Source organism: Zonotrichia albicollis, chromosome 2 (genome assembly GCF_047830755.1).
Source record: "Zonotrichia albicollis isolate bZonAlb1 chromosome 2, bZonAlb1.hap1, whole genome shotgun sequence".
Classification (NCBI taxonomy): Eukaryota; Metazoa; Chordata; class Aves; order Passeriformes; family Passerellidae; genus Zonotrichia; species Zonotrichia albicollis.
In genome coordinates, this window is record NC_133820.1 from 80,001,167 (window position 1) to 80,022,646 (window position 21,480).

At 42.3% G+C, this 21,480-nt stretch overlaps 1 protein-coding gene across 5 annotated transcripts in view; it reads right to left on the minus strand.

Annotated features, from left to right (window-relative positions):
* Window positions 1–21,480, minus strand: part of TBC1D4 (TBC1 domain family member 4) — a 112,651-nt gene that overhangs the window by 89,482 nt on the left and 1,689 nt on the right. The window contains exon 2 of one of the 5 annotated variants that reach the window (XM_074535533.1): window positions 3,977–4,073. The exons of 1 other annotated variant lie outside the window; for it this stretch is intronic. Coding sequence is in view for 2 of the 4 variants with exons in the window: in XM_014267390.3 (XP_014122865.2) it covers window positions 9,928–10,416 (489 nt within the window). In the remaining 2 variants the exon portion in view is untranslated. Of the gene's footprint in view, window positions 1–3,976; window positions 4,074–9,927; window positions 10,913–21,480 lie in introns of those variants that run through there. 3 more of the 5 variants (XM_014267390.3, XM_014267392.3, XM_074535532.1) reach the window with 3 other exon arrangements.

A 21,480-nucleotide genomic window follows, 5' to 3' on the forward strand; every position in this document is an offset into this window, starting at 1 on the left:
GATTTCAGCAGACAGAAGGTCACTATGGAAAAAACCTATTCATTTTGTAAACTTCACACTACCCCACTAAACTGCAGATATTATTTTTAGTTCTCCCTAGCATTAAGCAGAGAGGGAATCCAAGGCACAGTGCCAGGATGTAAACCCACTCCTTCTCAGCTGGCTTTAATCATGTTGCCTTGCTCCTACTCGGCTCCCATGTTTAGGTCAGCAAATTTTCTCAAGGGTAAATCTGAATATATGCACACATATGCCATGGATAATCTGGGTGTGTTTCTCCATGAATAATTTAAATAGAAGTATGGCGTGTTACTCCTACTGAAAGGCTCACTTGATTTTCTTTTGGCAAGGTTCACCCAAAAAACTGCTGCAGAAGAAAAGCCAACATCTTGTGTCTATTTATAATGTAGTTGGTTTACAAAAAAAGTATATCCTCTTTGCAAGTTATTTTTCATACTGCTAAAGTTTGCAGTCATGCTGCACAGAAAATTGCAGCCCTCAGTGAGTACGACCACAAAGTCAGGCCAGAAGTGTTGTCTACAAAAGGGATACTTGTTTTAAATTGTTCTCCATAAAAAAAAAAAGTCTCGTACAAAAACTTAAACCAAATTTTACATAAAGAGCAGTATTTTTCACAGAAAGCTCTCTTATCAGTCATTATGGGATTTGCACATCAGAACAGCATTTCAGGATCTTAAATTATGTCCTTGGTTTTTCATTTTTGTAGAGTACACTTACAGTAAATTGTTTGGCAATTTTTGACCTAACTGCTTAATTGCCACAGAAGTGCCATGACCCGGAGGGCAGTCTGGTATTTGTTTTCATTGCCAAGTACAGCAGCAGGTCATACACACAATCTCTTCCCGTTCTAATTTGCACACAAGCAGGAATGAGTTTTTTCACCTCGGACTACCAAGGCTGTAATTTTGCACGCTGTGACAGAGCTGGGCAGGCAGCAATTGCAGACCTTTGCATTTGTATGGCACCTGAAGGTCAAACATCAGCTTTTAGCACGGGCTTTAGCTGGAGTTGGTGTGATGCTTCATTTCTGCCCTTCAGCCAAACAGCAAGCCAGCAACTGGTTCCTCCCTGGCAAATACAGCACTGTTAAATATACATTAGCCTACTCTATTTTTATTTAGAAATCTTACCGTAACTTGAGATGGAGTTGTTAGGAATAATCAAGCCAAAGCCAAAAACAAACCATGAACAGGCACATAAAAATATGCTTCAACAAGTTAGCACTGCACGTCCTGGTCTTTCACTGCTCTGTTACTGAGTATTTACTCTATTTCAGAAATACTTAAGAACCCACAGACCACTGACTATTCCCAAAGTTCCTGGGACATTGCAGCTTTTTGCCCTTTTTCTGAATTAACATAACAGGAAATCCACATCTGTGTCACACAATACATGAAATATATTTAACATCAGCATTCTAAAAAAATAAATATTTATTTATCTTGCTAGGAAAAACAAAATCATGAACAGTCTGGAAGGCAGTCACTGCTGTGCCCTGGAGGATAATATTCTGACTTCCCTCAACATGTTTTTCAATGCATCAAGGATCTCTAAACAGTGCTGTGCAGATCTACATATTCCTGCCAAGAAGAGTAATGAAACAAAACATAACCCCAGTCACTTTAACAGAGCAAGCTCTTTAAGGTTTATCAACATACAAAAATGAACTTCATGACTGAAATATACCTTTAAAGTCAGTTGAAATGGGAGAGGGGAAACCACAGAGCTAGAGATGATAGAGCTGGAAAAAAGCCACACTTCTATGGTATTGGTTTTATCTTATCCAACAGCTTCTACAAGTCTTTCACACTGGCTTTGAACAACACTCTCTTTCATGTTTGCATTTTAAATTTATTTAATCCTTCAGAAAAGTGCCACGTGTCAAATACTGTAGAATCCTACCTATCTTCAGCAGTTCCAGAGATACAGAAGAAAATCCTCACCATATTACCCTTCCAAATTTCTAGAAAATATTAGTTTTAAAAGCCTAATTCCAAATACATAAAATCATTTTAAAAAGGAAAGTTATGGATTCCATGAGAAAGCAATCAGATCTGAACAGAGATGAAGAAAACTTACTACAAGTAGCCTATAAAGTCAGAAAATGAGGTTGAATAGATACAATTCCTCCAAAGCATCAAGCAGAGTTTCTGAATAGCATTAGGGGTCCAATAAAAATTTAACAATGAAAAAAAAAGTGTTTCTTTTTTGCAGCGGTTCAACTGAAGTATTTTGCCACTCTTAAAATGATCCAAACTGAAAGAGGTTGTAAGACAACTACATAATTGTAAGCTCATGACATCTTTTTGAGGCTCTGAACAGAAAATTTAAGACATCATACATATATTTACTATATGCCTTCAACCTTATCTATTCATGCTGTGACAGCCTTTGAGGTACATGCTGAAAGTTTTTGTTCAGTTCACTCAACTAAAACCACACAAAAGGACATAAAAACCATGTTTAGGCACTGCAGCTGAAGCCAAGACACAAAGCTTGATCTCGGGAAGGTAAAATGATACCTAATAGTCTTGCTGGTGCCAAGCTTTTCCTTTTTCTTCCTCCAGAAAGAGTCTGCTAAGGGAGCAGCAGAAATCCAGGCAGCATCACCCTCTCCAGAAGAGGACCAAGTAATTAACTTCTCACTCTGAGCCCTAATTCCCTGCAGCAGGGAGAGGGGGCGGGGGGCTAAGCAGCCCATTTCTCCTAAGAGGGATGGCTTTAAGCAGGCTTTGCCTCAAACAGCAAGGCACAGTTGCTGCTCATTTCAAGCAGGGTGGCTGCTACAGAGAGGCAGAGGCAAGAAAGGGAAAGAGGCTTGAGACAACCATAGGCTTTGCACTGGTGGAGAGTGACTGAATTCGGAATAAAAATTAACTGGATTTTCCAAGATACATAATTAACTTTTATAAAATATAAAACTTAAGACTCTAATTAATTGGCTGCAATAAGCCCCTTAAGTCAAATGTGTGTGGTTTTGTCGCTTGTGTGGGTTTTCATGTTCTTTTCTCTGAAGTCTTAAACACACTATCATAACTAAACCCATCCAGCACAAACACGTTTACCTTTGACCAATGCCAAGGGGAAGACTGAAATAACAGAGTAATTTCAGACCTACAGGACCATCAAGAATATTTATTTGGTTATCTCACTGATCTACCAGATGTCACCTGATTAATACACTTGAAAAGGAGTAAAAAAACCTCAACATGTTCATGGATGAAAACAGGCATATCCAAAACTTATGCATGTTCTCTGGTACTCAAAACAAATCCCAAAATAGGAAGTCACATAGTTCCTGCATCCCTGGTGTAACCACTGAATATTTTAATCCTGCCCTATGACATTCAGTATGGTCTTTTTATACTTTGACCTCTCCAGGGACAATACAGTTGTTTGTCAAATGATCATATGCTATCTTGCATTGGTGATGCTCTATTTTGGAACCCATGTAACTGCATGTGGTCTTGATGTATGTATTTGTCAGAATGAAAGGTGGCAGATACTGTATTACAGGCGATAGAGAACAGGAAAGCACAGAGCCTATTTCTGAACTAAATCACTTCACTTTACTGCCTTAAATTTGGTTTTCAGCAGCCCTGGAAACACCACATTATTTAATGACCTCTGCAAATAGATTTTTACCCTTGAAGGTCTTGCAGGTCTTTTTATCTCCTTGTGGTCTCTAAAGGTGCCTCAGAACAGCGCATAATACAAATGTGGAAGATGGCACAGTTTGCATACGTGACAAAAGCCACATTGGAAATAAACTCCTCCTTGGCCCTGCTCTTGAAATGGTATCTGAAACCACAAAGGAAACAAAACCAGGTGGCAGAGGACAGCTGGTACCACAAGGGGACCATGCCAATACTGCTGAAAATCTGCATGACCTACAGAGCAGACAGCAATCTCTGAACTGGTCCCAATTCACTGCGGTATTTATTCACCACTTTACCTCAGAGAAACTCAAGATCAGGGAGCTCCAAATGGGGAAGATCCATGGAAGAGATCCAAGGAACGGTGAGCTGTGCACATCAAATGCTGTACCAAACCTTAGCAAAGAGCAGAGATTGATAGGCATCAGGAACACCACTATTTCATAATGGCTGTTCAGAAATTAAATCTCCTCTAGAATTTACTTTTATGAACAACCACCTTCAAGCATCTTGGTCAAAGATTTCCATCACCCCTAAAAATCAGACTCTCCTTATTGAGACGACACACACATGCTAGCTAAATCTTTTTAAAGTCAGATTTTTATTTAATTGTTTTCAAAAGAAACTGCCTCTGCATTGACAGGACAAAAAACCCCAAAAAAAACCAACCTAGAAACAAATAATCAGAAGAGAAGCCTTGATTTGGTATTCTTAGATACACACAATCTCCTTTCTTAAAGACAGCCCTATCATCTGGTCACCGTTCATCTACAGCCACTCTCAGTGAAATACATAATTTCATGTATTTTATTTGGCCTTTTTGAAAATATATTGCTTCTACTCCACAAATAATGGGTGGTTTTCATGAACTGCAAAAGGAAAAATGAATTAATTCTTTTTACTAACATGACAGACAAGGGTACTTAAACCCATTATCTTTCCTTTCCTAAACATTGGCCAGGAATAAAAAGGCTACACACCACCGTTTAGAAACACTCAATAATTTTATTATTTATTCTGTTTGAGATGTAGGAAAAAAAATATTATGGGCAGGATGTTCAAAACCAAAATTTAAAGATAACTCTACAATCCTAAAATTAAAAGTAGTCTCAGTTTCAGAAAAAAAAGTGCCAAATCTATTAAGGCAATCAAAAATGAAACTTTAAGCTCTCAACTTTCAGTTTCAAAAAAGGGAGTGCAAGACTTTTCATCTGAGGCTGCCCATGCAAGCTAGAGATAATAAGGCTGCTCACCAAACAATTCTGCATTCATTGCAAGCCCTTAACATCCATGCTTTGTTCTGAGTCATCGCTTTTCAGTTTCTCAACCCATGAATGAAATTCTGACCCACACGAACTTAGAAAACTTTCATTTTTTTGGTCCCTCCAAGACTTGTTTTCTTGGTAAAAACTGAGACAACCTATCTTTCTCATGGAAAATCCTTCCTCTGCAACCAAATTGTGCTATCAACCAAATGTCAGCTCTCATTTGCTACAGAATCCTTCAAAACCTAGAGCATATCTATTTTGTCAGGTCTGTTATACCTACTCAAAACACATCTTATCAGACAACTCAACCTGTGCAATACCTTAGTATGAATTTCAACAATGCTGTATGTATGTACTTCCTACACCTTGACTTCATTGCCATTAAGCTCGTGCTCCTATATCACATAATAATCAAAGGACAACAGAAATATGCACGTAAACTTGACAAACTTAGTTCTTCAAACATTTCTAACTTACATTCTTCAGCAAGAAACTTTATGTAACATGATATTCATACAGCATAAAAGCCTCCTTTGACTAGACTTTGTACTCATGTCTTGCTTTTCCAGAACAATTGTCTTACATCCTTGCTTTACTGAAACACATTATTCAACAGAAAAGAAACACATTCTTGGAATAGACAAGTGTTTCTGACAAGTGGGCTGTCTCTGGCTCTTGTCTCTAAGTTTCCATCTCTCCAGTTTTTATCACAGCTTTACACTGTCACCAAAAGGCTCCATTACTTCTGTTTCACCTTGAGGAAGCCTAGACCCTTAACACAGCTACAGATTATACCCACGAGAGCTAAATTCAACTGAGGTCTGGCCACCTGAACATCATTTTTCCACAACCAGCTTGGGTTACTTTTGAAACCTTATAATAATACATTTTCATCATGCTTTTAAGTTTGAGAAGAGAAAACCAAAACGCATGAAATGAATTCTTAAATAACTGGAGGAAACAACTATTTTCACTAATAAGAATCAAGTAAAGTATAATTTGATTTAGGATGCCAGTTCAGGTTAAAAAAAAATATCCTCTCAAAACAGGCTTATTCATGTTTCAAGCAGGAAACACACAATCTAGATCAGCATGATAATGATAAAAAAAAAAAAACTGCAGAAAGAGATCATACCACAAACCTCTCCCCCAGAGAACAGGGAACTCAAGGCAATTGTTTAACTGCATTGATTGTTCCACACAATTAAAATCTGGTTTATAGAACACAATCAGTATTTAATGATAAAAATGTGTTAAAGTTGAGCTTAAAAATACTAATTAAACAGCCTTTTCTCAGTGGCTGCAAGAAGAGTATGCCTGCCATATTTATAAATTCTAACTTTTGGGTTAAAAAAATAATCTGTTCCCAGGACTGTAAAAAAAAAAATCTGTCAAATATAAAATGAGACAATGCCGTCATTTGATGTCTACATACAGTCTGTGCATACTTGATCATTCTCATATGACAGCAACACAAACTAACAAATCTCTGGCTGCTACTCAGAAAGTACCAGGCAACACTAAATGGACAAGAACCCTTATCCACTTCTGCTGGCTACTGCTTTGGACAGTTACAAGAAGCAGCAAACACTGTAGTAAGTTCCAAGGGAGAAAAAAATGGGCAAACATTTCTGTTTCCATCTCCATCAGTCAGATGGCTTCAGATGCCTCCCCTTGTAATTAAACAGCAAAAGAAAGAGACACATACCCACAAAAAAATCTATCTCAGCATCCACTGCCATGCCAACAAGCTCTGGGTTTGACACGCTGCCAAAGCACTACTCCAGAACAGAGTCACCCCGCTGGCTCCTACTTTTCAGCTCTGCCTAGAATTTTCAGGCTTTCAAATAAAATATGAAGGTGTTTCATTCTGCTAGCTCACTCTCATTTTTCTCCAGTCACAGCAAATAGTATTAAAAGATGTTATCTTCCCACCTGATGTCATCAGTGCACATACTACATTGGCTGTTCACTGGTCATCTGGTAAAGAAATTTGCAGAGAATGGCAAGAGGCAGTGCTTTTTTCTATGAATACCAGCCCTTTTTGTGATCATAGGGATTGCATGTGCAGGTAAACCTTGTGCAGTACAGCTGGTGGACAAAGCTACAGGCTTGAAGCCAAAACTTTCACTCTCAGTACATTGTTTTTTGAATTATCATGGTAGCACTAGTTCCACAAAAGCCAATCATTAATGTCTCACTTTTATAACTAACATCCACTTATGGCCAGCTGTCTTCTAACTCAGAGACCCCAAGACATCTCTTGTACCTTTCCTTCATTCCAGAGCTACTTAGCATGTTGCTGAACTTAATACTGCCAAAGTGGACAATACCATGGCATTGCCCTGGCAAACCTGAAGTCAGCATAACTTCCACAGAATCATAGAATGGTTTGGCTTGGAAGGGGTCTTACAGACCAGCTAATTCCACCCCCACTGCCAGGGAACACCTTCCACTAGACCAGGTTGCTCAAAGCCCTAACCAACCTTGAACAATTCCAGGGATGGAGTATCCACAATTCCTCTGGAAATTACCTTCTCTAGAGCTTCTGGAAAGGCTATCTGACCCTTCCCCATCTTAGCCACTCACTGATACCAGGTGCCTCCAACCCTTGATGTAAACAGTCATTAGGGCTGCAAATGAGGGAAGCAGTTTGGAAATACTCCAGAGAAGGTAAGGGGAAAGCAAGTTTAACACCAGTCAATTCCCAGATCCTGTCTGCTGTATGGCTGCACAAACAGTTGTGCTGCCAAAAGGACAAAGCTGAGAGGAAGAAACAAGGGGTTGAGGCTTGAAGAAGACAGGATCACTTTTCTCAGTAGCAGTGCCAACTTACGCTGGCTGAAAGTCACTATAGCTGAAGATGGAAAATGACATTGTCTGAAAATAACAGCTGTGAAAAATACTTTCTAAGTTAATACACAACACAAGGCTCATATAACCACTATGAAACAGAAGTGCATAAAGATCTTGAAAGCATGCAAGGACAACATCAATTCTATAATAAACAAGAGCTTAGAAAGAAGACTTTTAGAGCTAGCAACATGCTGCTTGACTTCACCCACTCATGATTAGGCTTTAGCACAGACCAACAGCTAGATACCTGCACAGGCTTAGCCAACCAAGCCTGGGCAAACTGATAACAAAACTCAGGGTGGGGGGCAGGAAGGTGGGGATAAGAATCCACCTTTTCCTTTTGGTACCTTAATAAAACCTGCCTGTTAATCAGACACTTGTAAATGACATCGCTAGCTCTGCATTTACTACCCGCACTGTAGCTCAAAATCATGTGCTGAGTAATGCTCCTGGGAGGGACATATTCTTTATTAATGATAACAAAGTTTAAAAAAATCTTAACAAGTATAACTAAAAATTGAACAAGACATGTTCACACTAACAACTTCTTTCAATAGGAAGACTTAACCTACAGTATCAGTTTGATTTAATTCAATGCACATAAGGGCACTTTCCTCATGAGGAAAGAAGGAAAGCCATATGGATAGAGCTGTAGTCAGAAATAGCCTTCCAAATGTAAATTTATGTAGTACTTTACACATTCACTGGAGTACTAGGGATTCACTATCTTAAAGTAAAATTGTTTTACAAACCCATGGTACCAGTACAGACCTACCCCAGAAATAAATTTGATTCAGCATCTTCTGCCAACAGTATGAACCTTAGTTTGCCTCAGTCCATACTGCCAAACTCCTAAAAGGACATTTGGGCTCCTCCCCGGGCAGAAGACGATCCCCTCCACGCTCTTGCTGCGTGCTCTCCTGGCAGAGCAGAACCCACAGCAGTTGCCAACAAGTTAAGCACAGTTACCTCCACTTGGGATACTGCCTGTCCTAAGCCTGTCCTTAAGCCACAGCTATGAATGCAATCTAAATGCCTCCATGCTCTCTCTGGAAGTGTGTTGCCTCAAATAAAAGGGTTAATATACCAAGAAATTTTCAGTAGTTTTCTTCATATTTCCCACCCTCCCCATTTAAGAAAACCCAAACAAACAACGAAACCCTAGGAGCTGTTCAGTACATGCAGTAAGTTAGCTAACTTCCAACTGCAAGTTGGAAAGTTTGTGAAAGCTGAGGAAAAGGTATTCTGACTTACTCAACCAAAGGACTGTTATCAAAAGGCCTTTTTCTTGTTGTCATCTTGCTAAATTGATTATCCAACCGACTTGTCCACCCACTATTGCTCACATATGCTAAATCAGAAAGAAGTCTGCTGCACATTTGATGTGTTAGCCAAGGCTAGATAGTCAGGAAAACACAATCTTACTGTTAGGTCTTTTTTTCCAGTTGGCACTTTATCAAAAATGTCCCCACCCAAACCTAGCCTTGTTTGTAGCACTACTGCATATGCCTGAGCACGGCCAGGTGTCCTTAGCATGACCCGTGAGCACGACAGGACCCGCTGGTCACGAACGATCGCTTCGGTATACCACGGGGGTCTGAGGAAAAGCACCATCCTGCACTATTCCATTCCCGCCCGGCACTGACAGCACCGCTGGGACGCTCTAACACAAATCCTGATCGTGGAGCAAACCGTGCCCTTGGCACCGAGCTGCTGCAGGATGCGAGGCCTCCCCACGGAGGGCGGCCCGGGAAGAAAGGGGCCCCATGTCGCCGGGCACTGCGTTCCGCAGAGGCTGATACGCCGGCCTGGCAGGGGCTGGCAACGCACCCCATGGCCAGGCAGGGCTCTGTGTCCCCACCACCCTCCCTTTCCGCGGAAGCCAAGGGCGCTGCAGCCGCCTGAGCTGGAAGGGCACACCGGGACGAGGCCGGCGGGCACGGCCGGCCCCGGGTGGGCGTGCGGAGGCTGCGGTCCCGCAGTACCCCACAGGCAGCACCCTGCCCCGCCCGGGCACACCGGCCCCTCCACGGCTGCGGAGCGCCTGGGGTCCCGTCCGGCGAGGAGAGGAGAGGAGCCAAGCGGGGAGATCCCGGGGAGCGCCCCCGCCCGCTACCCCCACTCGCCTGGTTGGGGTCGGTGGCCCGGAAGACGTGGCAGGCCATGGGGGAGTCAGGGTTGTCGGGCTGCGCCTTGATCAGGTAGGCGAAGTAGGTGAGGTCGTGGCTGTTGTGGATGAAGCGGGCGATGTGCTGCGCCTTGTGCTCGAAGATGAAGACGGCGGGCGCGGGGCTGGCGGGGCGGCCGGGGCCGGCGGCGGCGGCGGCGGGGCCGGGGCCGGCGGGCACGCAGCGCAGCGTGGGCGAGCCCAGCAGCAGCAGCACCTCGCGGGCCGGCACCCCGCTGCCCGGGGCGCCGCAGGGCTCCTGCCGCTGGCCGCGGCGGCGGATCTCGGCCACCAGCCACGGCAGCATGGGCAGCGTGGTCCGCCTATCCAGGCACGACGAGCCCACGTACCACAACCTGAAGCGCTTCTCCCCCGGCGGCGTCGGCTGCGGCTCGGGCTCGGGCTCCAGGGGGTGGGAGAGCGGCTCGCCCTCCCCTCGCTTCTCCATGGCGGGTGTCGGGCGCAGGACGCGGGGCTCCGCTGCCGCTTACCCCGGCGCCAGGTGCAGCCGGCGGGGCCTGCGCTCGGCCGGGGCCGCCGCTAAACGCGCATCCCGCCGGGCACGTCCCCGCCGCCGCGCCGCCTCCTGCCTGCCCGCGCGGGGTCAGCCCGCGGGGCGGGGACGGACGGCCGAGACACCCCACTCCTCCTCCTCAACGCCCCGGGGCGGAGCGGCGGGGCTACACCCCGAGCGGGCTCCGAGACCTGGCCACCCCCTGCTCAGGGGCGGGACGGCCCCGCCAAGCCGGGCCCCAAAGGAAAACACAACGTGCGCTCCGCTCCCGGTTCTGCCCAGTGCTGCCGGCCTCCCTGCGGCCGCGGACGCTGGGCTCTGCCTGCGGCACGCAGCGTGGCTGGCCGTGAAGGGAGAGGCAGGAGGAGGAGATCCGCACGGGGAGGAAGGTCTCCGAACGGCGGAGAGGAGGAGGAGGAGGAGGAGGTGGGGAGGCTGCCGGGCCCGCCTTCCCGCCCCGTTCGCAGAAGCTCCCGAGCGCTGTCTGAGTTGGTTTTGAGTCAGACGAGTCAGGAGTCGCTGGGGAGAAGGGTCTCGGCAAGGAGCGGAGTCCCGGGGCACCTCCTGCCTGCGGCAGCTTCGCTCCCACAGCCTCCTGTGCCCCGGCTGGTTCTCCCCTGCGAGGAGAAGCAGCCGCGCCGCGGCCGTGCCTACAGCAGCCTCCCGCCGCGCACTGCTGAGTCGAGAGTTTCATTACGGCTGATTTTAACTCTTTCCCCCCCCCCCCAAGCTTGTTTCCTCCTTCAGCTTTTAATCGGGGGGGTTTTCCTCGTCGTTATCGCGATAACATCTCTTGTCAACGACAAATCCGCCACATACTGTAGATGTTAGTAACTAGCCTCCTCCAGCTGAGAAAGCAGCTGGACAAGGCTTTGCCAGCCGTACAGCATCCGTATCCTTTCGGTAATTGCCAATTGTAGCGACTGTCCCCCTGTTCCAATCTGTAGCAGCCGAGGTGGTAACTCCCAGTACACGTTGTTATGGCCACCGTTTTAACCCTGCCTACAAATAAAAAAAAATCTGTAGCTTGAGCTGAAGAGCTGCTCTGTGTAATTTGAGACTGCATGATTATTTGTGCAGAGAAGGGTCATGTAGCGCTCAGGTCACAGCCCACAGCAGTCTGAACTGCCAAAAACTGTCGCATCTGCAGTATTTTCATACTATTACAAACCACTCTGCTCATTTCCTGGGCAAACAATTTTGCTCTTTTTTTTTTCCAGTTTACCCATCTAGTTTATGCATTCTGGTTTATCGGTTGTAAATTTTAATTTAATATTGTTGTTTGGTAAGACCTCAAATATATATTCTCTCATAGCATCCTACAACTCTTAAGGGACATCCTACAATGTCCCTTAAGGGTTGTAGGATGCCATGAGAGGAGCTAATGCAAAAAGTCTTCTGCAGGCTGAATATGTTCATATGAAAATGAAGCATCTTTAATATGTACTGCAGTGGTACAAGTCAAAGCCAGACTGGACTTGCTTTCCCAAACTGACTGTTTTCATATTTGATCATCTGAACTACATTGTTGTGCAGCAGATTTTACAACCAGGGTAATTAGACATATAATGGCCAAACTTTGTGGATCACAAACCTAAAAAATTTCTTCTCCCTTACTCCACAGTTAGTATTAATCCTTTGGCTGGGAATGGTATTTAAGATTTTGTGCAACAGCATTGCAGAATGACAATTTGTGAGCCTCTCACCAGTGCACCTGGAAGAAGAGCTATTTGCTTTCTGGCAGTGCTGGCACGAGTTTAATGCTGCAGTGAGCTGCTCCTTTTCTGCCAGTTCAGTTCTGTGAGCCGCCTCTAATTGAAGTGACAGCGCTTGTAGAAAGAGCACGGCTGGCACAAAAGGAGCGGGAATGACGGCTCGGGGTGAAGGGAGCAGCGAGGCTGCTCGCCCCTTCTGGCTGCGCTTGGCTAGACCATTCATCTAGAGCGTGAAGCTGCAGCTCAGTCACCTGAGCACAAACACCGATTTAACCTACCTGGGAAGTGAACTGAACGCTGAGCTTGCCCTAGAACAGCGGCAGAACCCCCTCATGCATCCTTCTGCAATTGCTTCAGATGGGATAAACATTAAATTACTCCAATGAAGCAGCCTAAGGGGGAGGCTGCACACACCGAATACCTGCAGCTGCTTACCAACACCATCTCTGGGACTACCAGATCCCTTCTGGTTTATGTTTGTATATGAACTATCAAAACCAGTTTGTGGACAGCCACCTAGGCTTTTAGGTGCTATGGCAATAAATTAATAATAATCAGGAAACTTGGAGACAATCATGTAAACACATTAAAATAGCAAAAAAAAAATCTTTTAAGCTATTACAGGTGCCTTGATGTTCTCGCATCATACAAATGGAACAAGAAATCTTCTCCTGAAGATGTTACAGAGATGTATTTTCAGCTGATAGGGATGCAGTTCAATTACTGCAAATTATCAGGTAGAAATGAAATTCTAAAATGTGAAAAATGAATGTGAAACTCTGCAATTGTCACCACTGTGATTATTTTGTAAAGCTATTTGGTTTTTCCTTCTGTTGGGCGATTTGCATAATATGGTATGATATCTGGTTATTTTGACTTAATTTATTTTTATTACTGATTTCTTTATACAAATCCCTTAGAAGATAAAATTAATTTATATAAATGCTACCACTAATATTTTAAGTATCTTCAAATTCTCAGATGTTCATCCAAAGTTTTCTTGCTTTCTTTTTGCTTCAGCTTTTTAAGTCTCTATGAATCAATTCTTCGTAATAATCCCTTTTAGCTGTCCATTACTTTTATCCATTTACTTCATCATTTCTTATCCTTTAATCTGCCTAACATTTTTTATCCCCTCACCTCATTAACAATGAGGTGAGTAGGAAGTAATTTCTTTTGTTATGTAACTTTTCTTCTTAAAGTTGGTCTCCTCATTTCTTTTCAGTCGTAAGATTTCATGTACCTTTAAGTTAAAAATTCCAATTTCTCTCATAATGAGAACAGTGCTCCTTAGTCCATGACATCAGACATGCTTCTCATGTAATTTCTAGTGTTTGAACTATAATGGTAACAAAAGTACCTTTCTATAATTATTTGCACAATGTAGTTAGGAATTAGCATAAAATATATAATCCTCATCGGACAGTTAATAGGAATCAAAAACTTTGGGACAGAGAAGAAAGCAACTTTCCACAGTCCTTATCCACAGAGCTTTGAAAATATATGTCTGTTCTTGATGAAAGAACAGTTTCACCCCAGATCATCCCAGACAGAAGTGTAAATGCACTACCCATGCCAAAGATATGACAGATGAAGTCACTGGTGAGGAGCCAAAGTTTTTTTAACAATTCCTTTATTATTATTATTATTATTATTATTATTATTATTATTATTATTATTATTATTATCATTATTATCATTAGCATTAACTTTGGCCAAGCTTCTTGAAAAAATTGTAAAATCCAAAGGGAGCACTCTATTGGAAGATATGAAGTCCATAAAGTACTATGGACAATAACTGCCATAGCATGGCCTGCAAGTGAAACCAGCCACAGACCCAATCAGGCTTTTTTGAATTGTTGATAACTTGCCATTGTTTTTTGTTCCAAACATAGAGATAAGATGCAAAATCTCCCTAAGTAAGGCATATTACTGAAGTGTCCAAACACAAATAAAGGTAACTAACTCTTAAGTGCCTCTGAACATTTTGGATTTGATATGCTTGATATGCTTGTCAGTGGAGTACTATGTGTAAAGGTTATTTTTCCAAATAGAACAGAGAATGTATTTTCTTTCTGTTTATTAGAGGAAATATGCTTAGTTCTCTAAGACCATACCTTGCTAATACATGCTTTTTCTGCACATGGCACCACAGCAGCCTTTTCATAGTCATATCTGGGTCTTCAGTTCATACTCAGTGTTAAAGGATTTAGACCTGCAAAATGGTAAGCAACCACAGCTCTCAGTAACTTCTTAAGCAGCAAAGAGACCTCAGCATCTCACATGATCAGACTGTTAATTGCTAGTAATTATCCATCCCCTTAAGCTTTCTAGCCACAATTTTAATTGCAGAAAATATATTAAGTTATTAGAGGAGCTGTAGGCTTGACTTTACAATCCCATAATTTATGCATAACTTCAGTCACCTTGGACTATTATTTCAGTAATATGCCCTGAAGCTAGAATTGCTTCTGATTCAATTGCTTTCCTAAGAATGAGCTCACTTAACTGTCTGGGAATTCAAAGTCCATTTCCATATTTACTTTATTGGTTTAGTTTAAACTAGTCATATTTTATTTTACTTTCAGATCACCTTTTTTTTTCAGATCTGAGATACAAGCATTTTTACTTTAAAAACTATTTAATTAATTTAAACTACCTGGTCTTATTTGATGACTGTAATGAAATAACTTCTGGAAATACAGTTGAAGTACTAGAAAGTTCAGTAGACTGGACATATTACCAGGGCTTTAAGCTTTAGCTGCTGGACAAACTCTGGTGCCTCTTTTAAAGTACATAAAAAACCTCATTAGAAATAATGAAAATTGTATATTTTGCAGGATGTATAAAGATTACAATAGCTTGAAATGTAATGCAAAAGTTTTGAATAAGACATATTGGTCTTGCAGAGATATGTCAATAACAGGACAATTGCTGCAATTTTTAAACAATAAAAATGATGAAAAATTAATCTGATAAGAGGTGGGTTGGTTTTAGTGTTTTCTTCTTAAATGGCACTAATCTTTTTTGATCAAAATGACAGACTGAATTTGTTCTGCCAACAAGACCTACTCCAAAACAGATTTAGAGGAACTGGAATGAACAAAGTTCATAAGAGAATAATCCCTAGCTAGAAATTTAAAAAAACATCTCTAGAACTTAAAGCAACCTGGCACATTTTATGTCTGTGTTCAGTGTATTGTTATTCAATTTAATGTAGCACTGATTAAGAGAAACCATTCATTAAATTATTATACTTCTCTTCAAAGAGAAATTTGACTGGGGAAAGAGTTTTTCTTATGTCATTTTTTCATATCACAATCATCACATGAAACTTTCCAGCACAGCAGACTTTGAATCCAGTGACGAACCACAACACATTTTATTTAAAACTAAGTTTTAATCTGGAGTCCTATGTGATCACAGCGTCTTTCCATGCAGAAGTATTTGAAATTTGTTGGAGTTTTTGGTTTTGGGTTTTTTAATAAGTCTCCTGCCCCCCCAAAGTGCATCACATCAGCTTACCAGAATCCCTGTTGTTGAGGTAATACTGAGTTTAGTAGCTGTCAGCAGCTCAGATCAGCTGCAAAGCTAGCTACTGCAGGAGACAGAGCAACTTCTGCAACAAGAACTTCCATATTCCCTATTATTTCTTTTGTGAAAAATGAGCCATTTACTTCTCCACTATTCCCCAGCCACTGCAGTAACAGTCACATACAAGAAAGGAGGAAGAAGAGATGAAGTACTGTGACCACTGGAGTCTACTTCTCTCCCTAACAGTGCCTGCTACATCTACCCCTCATTTGTGGTGGGGAAGGGATCCTGGTCTGCTCCAGTCCTCTAGCAATGGAAACTAAAACAGAATTTCTTATCATTGCCAAAGTTAAAAAGAACATTGACATTATGTCAAAATATATTATTACAAAGGATGAACCACAGGCTAGAAAGGTTTGCAAATCTGGGCTAGAGTGCAGAAATAACACAGAAGAGAGGATGCTTTGAAAGGCTACAATACTCCAAAGGGCACAAATAATGTCTCTTCAAGAGGAAAATGCAAATACCATTATGATTTCAAGTGTATTCAAGTATTATTGCAGCTTCTCCACTTTGTACTGTATGTGTGGTAAAAGAAGGTACAACTTAGCGTGAACAGCAGGGCACCAGCAGGCCCAACACAATACCAAGAATGGTGCCAGTGTAGCTGCTAACATTAAAAAAAAGAGCAGATGGGAACTCCTTAATCCTCTTTCTCACCGTCCTTGACTCTCTCCTAGGTAAATCGACATCTGTTGTCTTGACTCAGTTGGCTGCTGAGTATCTCTCATCTCCCCCCACTCCCAACTGTGAGAAGCAGTGTGGCACAGCACACCAGTGATTCATGCCAGACATGCATTACAGTCCTCATTTTAAATGTAAACTTCAGTACCATTCTCAAGCTTCGTGTCTGGCTGCAGCATCCAGGACTTCCCTGCTCAGCAGCATCACTGGGAAGGGAACCTGTGTTGCTTTAATTTGGGCAAGCTCTCAGATGAATATTTTTTTTACAAACACCTGTAAACTGACCAAGGCTCAGCAGCGATGACATTCATGGGGAACAGAAAAATTCTTTTCAGCTTCAATAATACCAAGACTATCTGAAAATGACTTTTCAGATTCAGAGGTAATTCATAGGGGAATTCAGCACCCAGGCCACTTTCAGTGGTATTCCTAAATGTGGCACAAATACACTGATAACTAGATTGCATAACAGAATATGGAAGAATTTTAGAGTGGTCAAACAGCATGAAAACCTTGGACAGACAAATACAAATACTTTTTCTATTATCAAGATACAAATCTAGAAAAATCTCCTTGACAGATGTCTAAAAAGGGAAAAGAGTAAAATGAGAACAGGCCCCAAATGCAATATGATACTATTTGAAGACCAAGTCATAATGCAGAAATGTTAGTATAATTAAGTTACAGATTTAAACTGCTGCAAATATGCAGTGTATGGTGTGTATTCTGTTATCATTAAAATGCTGAATGTTGTTTATGTAACTGGAAATCTTTGTGCTCATCTCGATAATTATTGGAATATGTATCCCAATATAACCAGTTAGATGGTGCCTAGGCCAGTTTTGACCTTCGCTGCTGGGCCACAGGCAGCACTGCGGTGTTTTACCCCAGAGATACCTTGGCTGGCGGCAGAGTGCAGCGGGGCACAAGACAGGACTCCGTTCTCCTCAGGAGAGAGAGCTTCTGGCGATGGTGGAGAGAAAGAAAGAGTGGATTCTGCTAGAAGGTTGCCAGATGTTTATTCCATGGGTACAGAGATGTCTGCACTGGGCCACTGCTGCTAACAGAATGGAGGCCGCATGGTCTCATTAACATTTTAAGCTCAGGACAGGGGAAGGGGAGGGGACAGGTGAGTCACCAACCAGGTGAAGGGGCAGGGTCTCAAGGGACTAGGGACACCTATCACACGACACCTTGCTGGTATGTTAGCCTGATTGACAGGGCACACTCAGCGAGGGGCGAGGGGGAAGGGAGAAGGTAAAACAGGATATTGCAACACACCACAACAGATAATAATTAAAAAAAGAAGTTAGTTGTTTCCCTATAATGTAAGAAGTGGGATGGAAGTTATGGTGACATCAATTTATAGTTCCAAATCAAACTACAGAGGGGAAGAAGCCAGAGGTCCTTATCCCATAAGCACCCTTAAGCCAGACATGGTGTCAAAGGATTGCTGTGAGGCAGGACTGTATGTGGCACTGCCACCTGGTGACTGATGCTGGGACAAATCCTCTGGAATTATTATCTAGCACAGAGACTTATTGTATGAAATAATAAATTTTCCTTACTTTTCCAAAGCTCATTATGTGAAGTGCAAACCTAATATTGAAATTTCCAATTTATATAAACATAACAATATTTGTAATGTAAATGCTGACAGTATTTGGAAACTATAGCACTTACACAAAGGGTTCTTGAACCAGGGCAGCTTTGTCATTAGCCATAGCAGGTAAATGCAGTTCAGGGAAAATACTAAAATTAGCCTTCCTTCATGGAGAAGATCAGCCATCTCAGCTTCCTTATTTTCTCAGTGACACAAAGCCATACATAATTAAGAGACATTTCCCAGTAACTCAACTAAATGCCAGGTCATCTCTCTACCTTCTCCCAGAAAAGCCTTGGAAACAAGAATCAGGAAGTCTTTCCAAGCATCCAGGACTGAGTATCAGGAATGCAGAGTACCATCCTTCTGACTCATGTGCTCCTATTGGCTAGGGAATAATTCCTTTTCTCGACAGGAGCTAGCAAGGGCTGGTTTGGATTTGTGCTGGAAACATTGTTAATAACAGTAGAGATGGGTTTTTTGTTGCTAAGCAGCTCTTACAGAGAGCCAAGACCTTTTCTGCTACTCACACCACCCCACCAGTGAGGGAGCTGGGGGTGCATGAGTAGTTAGGAGGGGACAGTTGGGACAGCTGATCCCAACTAACCCAAGGGACATCCACTACCATATGACATCATGCTCAGTCTCTAAACTTGGGGGAACAGTTGGAGTGATGGTGTTTGTCCTCCCAAGTAACCACTACAAAGGATGAGACCCTGCATCCCTGGGGATGGCTGAACACCTGCCTGTCCTTGGCAAGTGGGGAATGAATTCCTTGGTTAGCTTTGCTTGCCTGTGCAGCTTCTGCTTTACCTACTGAACTGTCTTTATCTACACCCATGAGTTTTCTCTTTTTTACCCTTCTGATTACCCTGTTATCCCCCAGCAGGGGGACTGAGCCAGCAGCTGTGGGGTGCTCGGCTGCCAGGTGGGGTTAAACCACAGCACCTCGTGGGTTAACCACACACTCAAGAGCCAAAAGCAGATCTGTATGAGTGAGTGTGGCCACCATGCAAAAAAAGCAAAAGTACAGGAAATATTTGGCCAAAATTTCACAGTGACTAGCAAATCCAGTAACGAGATGGGTGAGTCTCAGGAAGGAAGCACTGCTACAGCATACCAGGCAAGCTGAGGTCAAGGCACTCAGGTCAGGTACTGACCTGCACCAATTCAGCTTCCAAATGAAGAGAATGCCTGGCAAGTTATCAGCCCAGCCAGCAGGTATGTAACTGTATTAAAAATCCATCTGGAAAAGGAGCTCTACCATGAGCAACCACAGAATCTTGGAGGGGACAGAGACTGCTCAGTTTTAAGTGTTTCCCCCCCACAGTCCCCAGCCATTAGTCGAGGTTCTTCAGAGATATGGCATTTTTTCTCTGCAGGTAGATCAAATGACTCTCAACACATTTTTGAGTTATTCTAGTACCCACAAGCTCTTAACAGAACCACCCTGCATGCCTCTGCAAAGGAGTGGAAATTACCCTCTCCTTACACCTACAGCCAAGAGGGTAATAATACATTCAAACAGGACAAACAGGAAAAAGAAACATTCTTCCCCCAGTTTATCACCTCTCTACCTTTGTTATCAATTCACCAAGGCAATGTGTCTTCAAGGGCTCAAATAGAGTGCAAAGGCTTATAAGGGGGAAGGTAAAAAATAAAGGGGGTGGGTTCACAATGAACAGGAAGGTCACATACCTTCAAAATGTGGCTTAAGAAAGGCAGTACAATTTTATGGAAGCAGAAACAGACATGCTTTTACTTGGCTTAAGTGTGCAGAAGCTAAATATAAAAACCACTAATGCACATAGTCCAGCCATTTGTGCACTCCTCCCGTGGAGCTTTCTACAAAATAGCTTTTTGCAAGTGTGCTGGTGTGTTTGAACTGTATGGGAAAAAAAAAAAAAAGTCAAGTAACGAAGACAACAGCAAGGGCTAGGACATTCCTTCATTATTCTCTCCCCTGAATTTGTTGACTGTGCAAGACACCACCCCCCCCCCTTCCTTCCTTCTGCTCTGTTCTAAGCAAATGTTGAAAAAAATAAAATGTTTACTTGTCTCCTAAATACAGCTAAGGAAAAAATCACTTGAATGTAATTTCCTGCAAAATTTCATTTATCTCACATGTTCTCTGCCTTTTCCTGGTTCAATACAACATTTTGTCTAGCTTTCAGTAATTGATATAAAGAGTCCTTGCAGCCTGCAGTTACCCATTAACTCCTTGGTACCCCATTACAGAGAAAGACTGCATATGTCTGATCTTCATCCTAATATAATAAGGAAAGAAATTTAGTCACTGTCGAGTCCTGAACTTGACTCATTGCAGTATCTGCTAGACAAACTTCCATGCAATAGACTTAAAACAAAACACAGACAAGCTTTGTTGTTATTACCTACATGTTTAATCACTGTCTGTGGACTTACAAAAATATTCATGTTATACAATTTTTATTAATCAACAATTAGAATAAGGAACACATAAGGACTCCTGATTTTCTTTGAAAAGATCTGGTTTCTGCACATATAGACAAACAAATCACCAGCTTGTTTGGATGTATTAGTATTGCTACCCTTAAAACTAAAGTTTTTTGTTTGGTTTCCTTTTAATAAAATACTTAATTCTTCCATTACTCATTAGAGGAACCCCTGCTGATAGTGATCAGGACACATTTCAAAGGTTTGAGTACACAGCCAACTTTAAATCGTAACTCCTCTGAAAACTCAAGACAGCAAACTAGTATAGTATACATGTCCAAGCATCTTCCAGCCAGAATTACAACATGCTGGAATTCAGGGATATTTAAAAAAATATTCATCAATACTTCTAGAATATCTGACTTGACAAAATAAAAGTCTTTACAAAGGCTGACAACTTTCTCCCCTCACTGATGGAGCAAGCAAAACTGCTAACTGCGTGTTTCCTCATTACCTTCCAACATCTACTGAATTGTTAAGACATGATTAATTAAATCTTTTTTTCCATGCAGCTCCCATGAAGGCACAAATATTTCCAGCTATATGAAGAATTTATGTGCATTAGAACACAGAGGAAGTTATTTGTAAGGCTCCAGCTTTACTAAAAAAAAGAAGACAACCTTATTTTTTTCTGGAACTCTTGCATTGATGTAAAACAATTAATTCACTAGGCCAAAACATGACAATGTTTTCCAGTTATAGCAGCCTTACACTCCAACTTCTGCAAAGTAAAAAACAACAACAAAAGAAATCAGCTGCTCACATCACTTTTCCATCCACATTTGTTTGCTCTATCCTTCAGCCCTGAGCCTTACTGAGAGACAAGGGAAGAGGCAAAGGGGAAGTGTGCTCCCAAGAGCATTTTGTGACACTGTACCAGGAGGGTCCCAGAAAAAACCAATCTGCACTCCCTAGCCACAAAGCAGA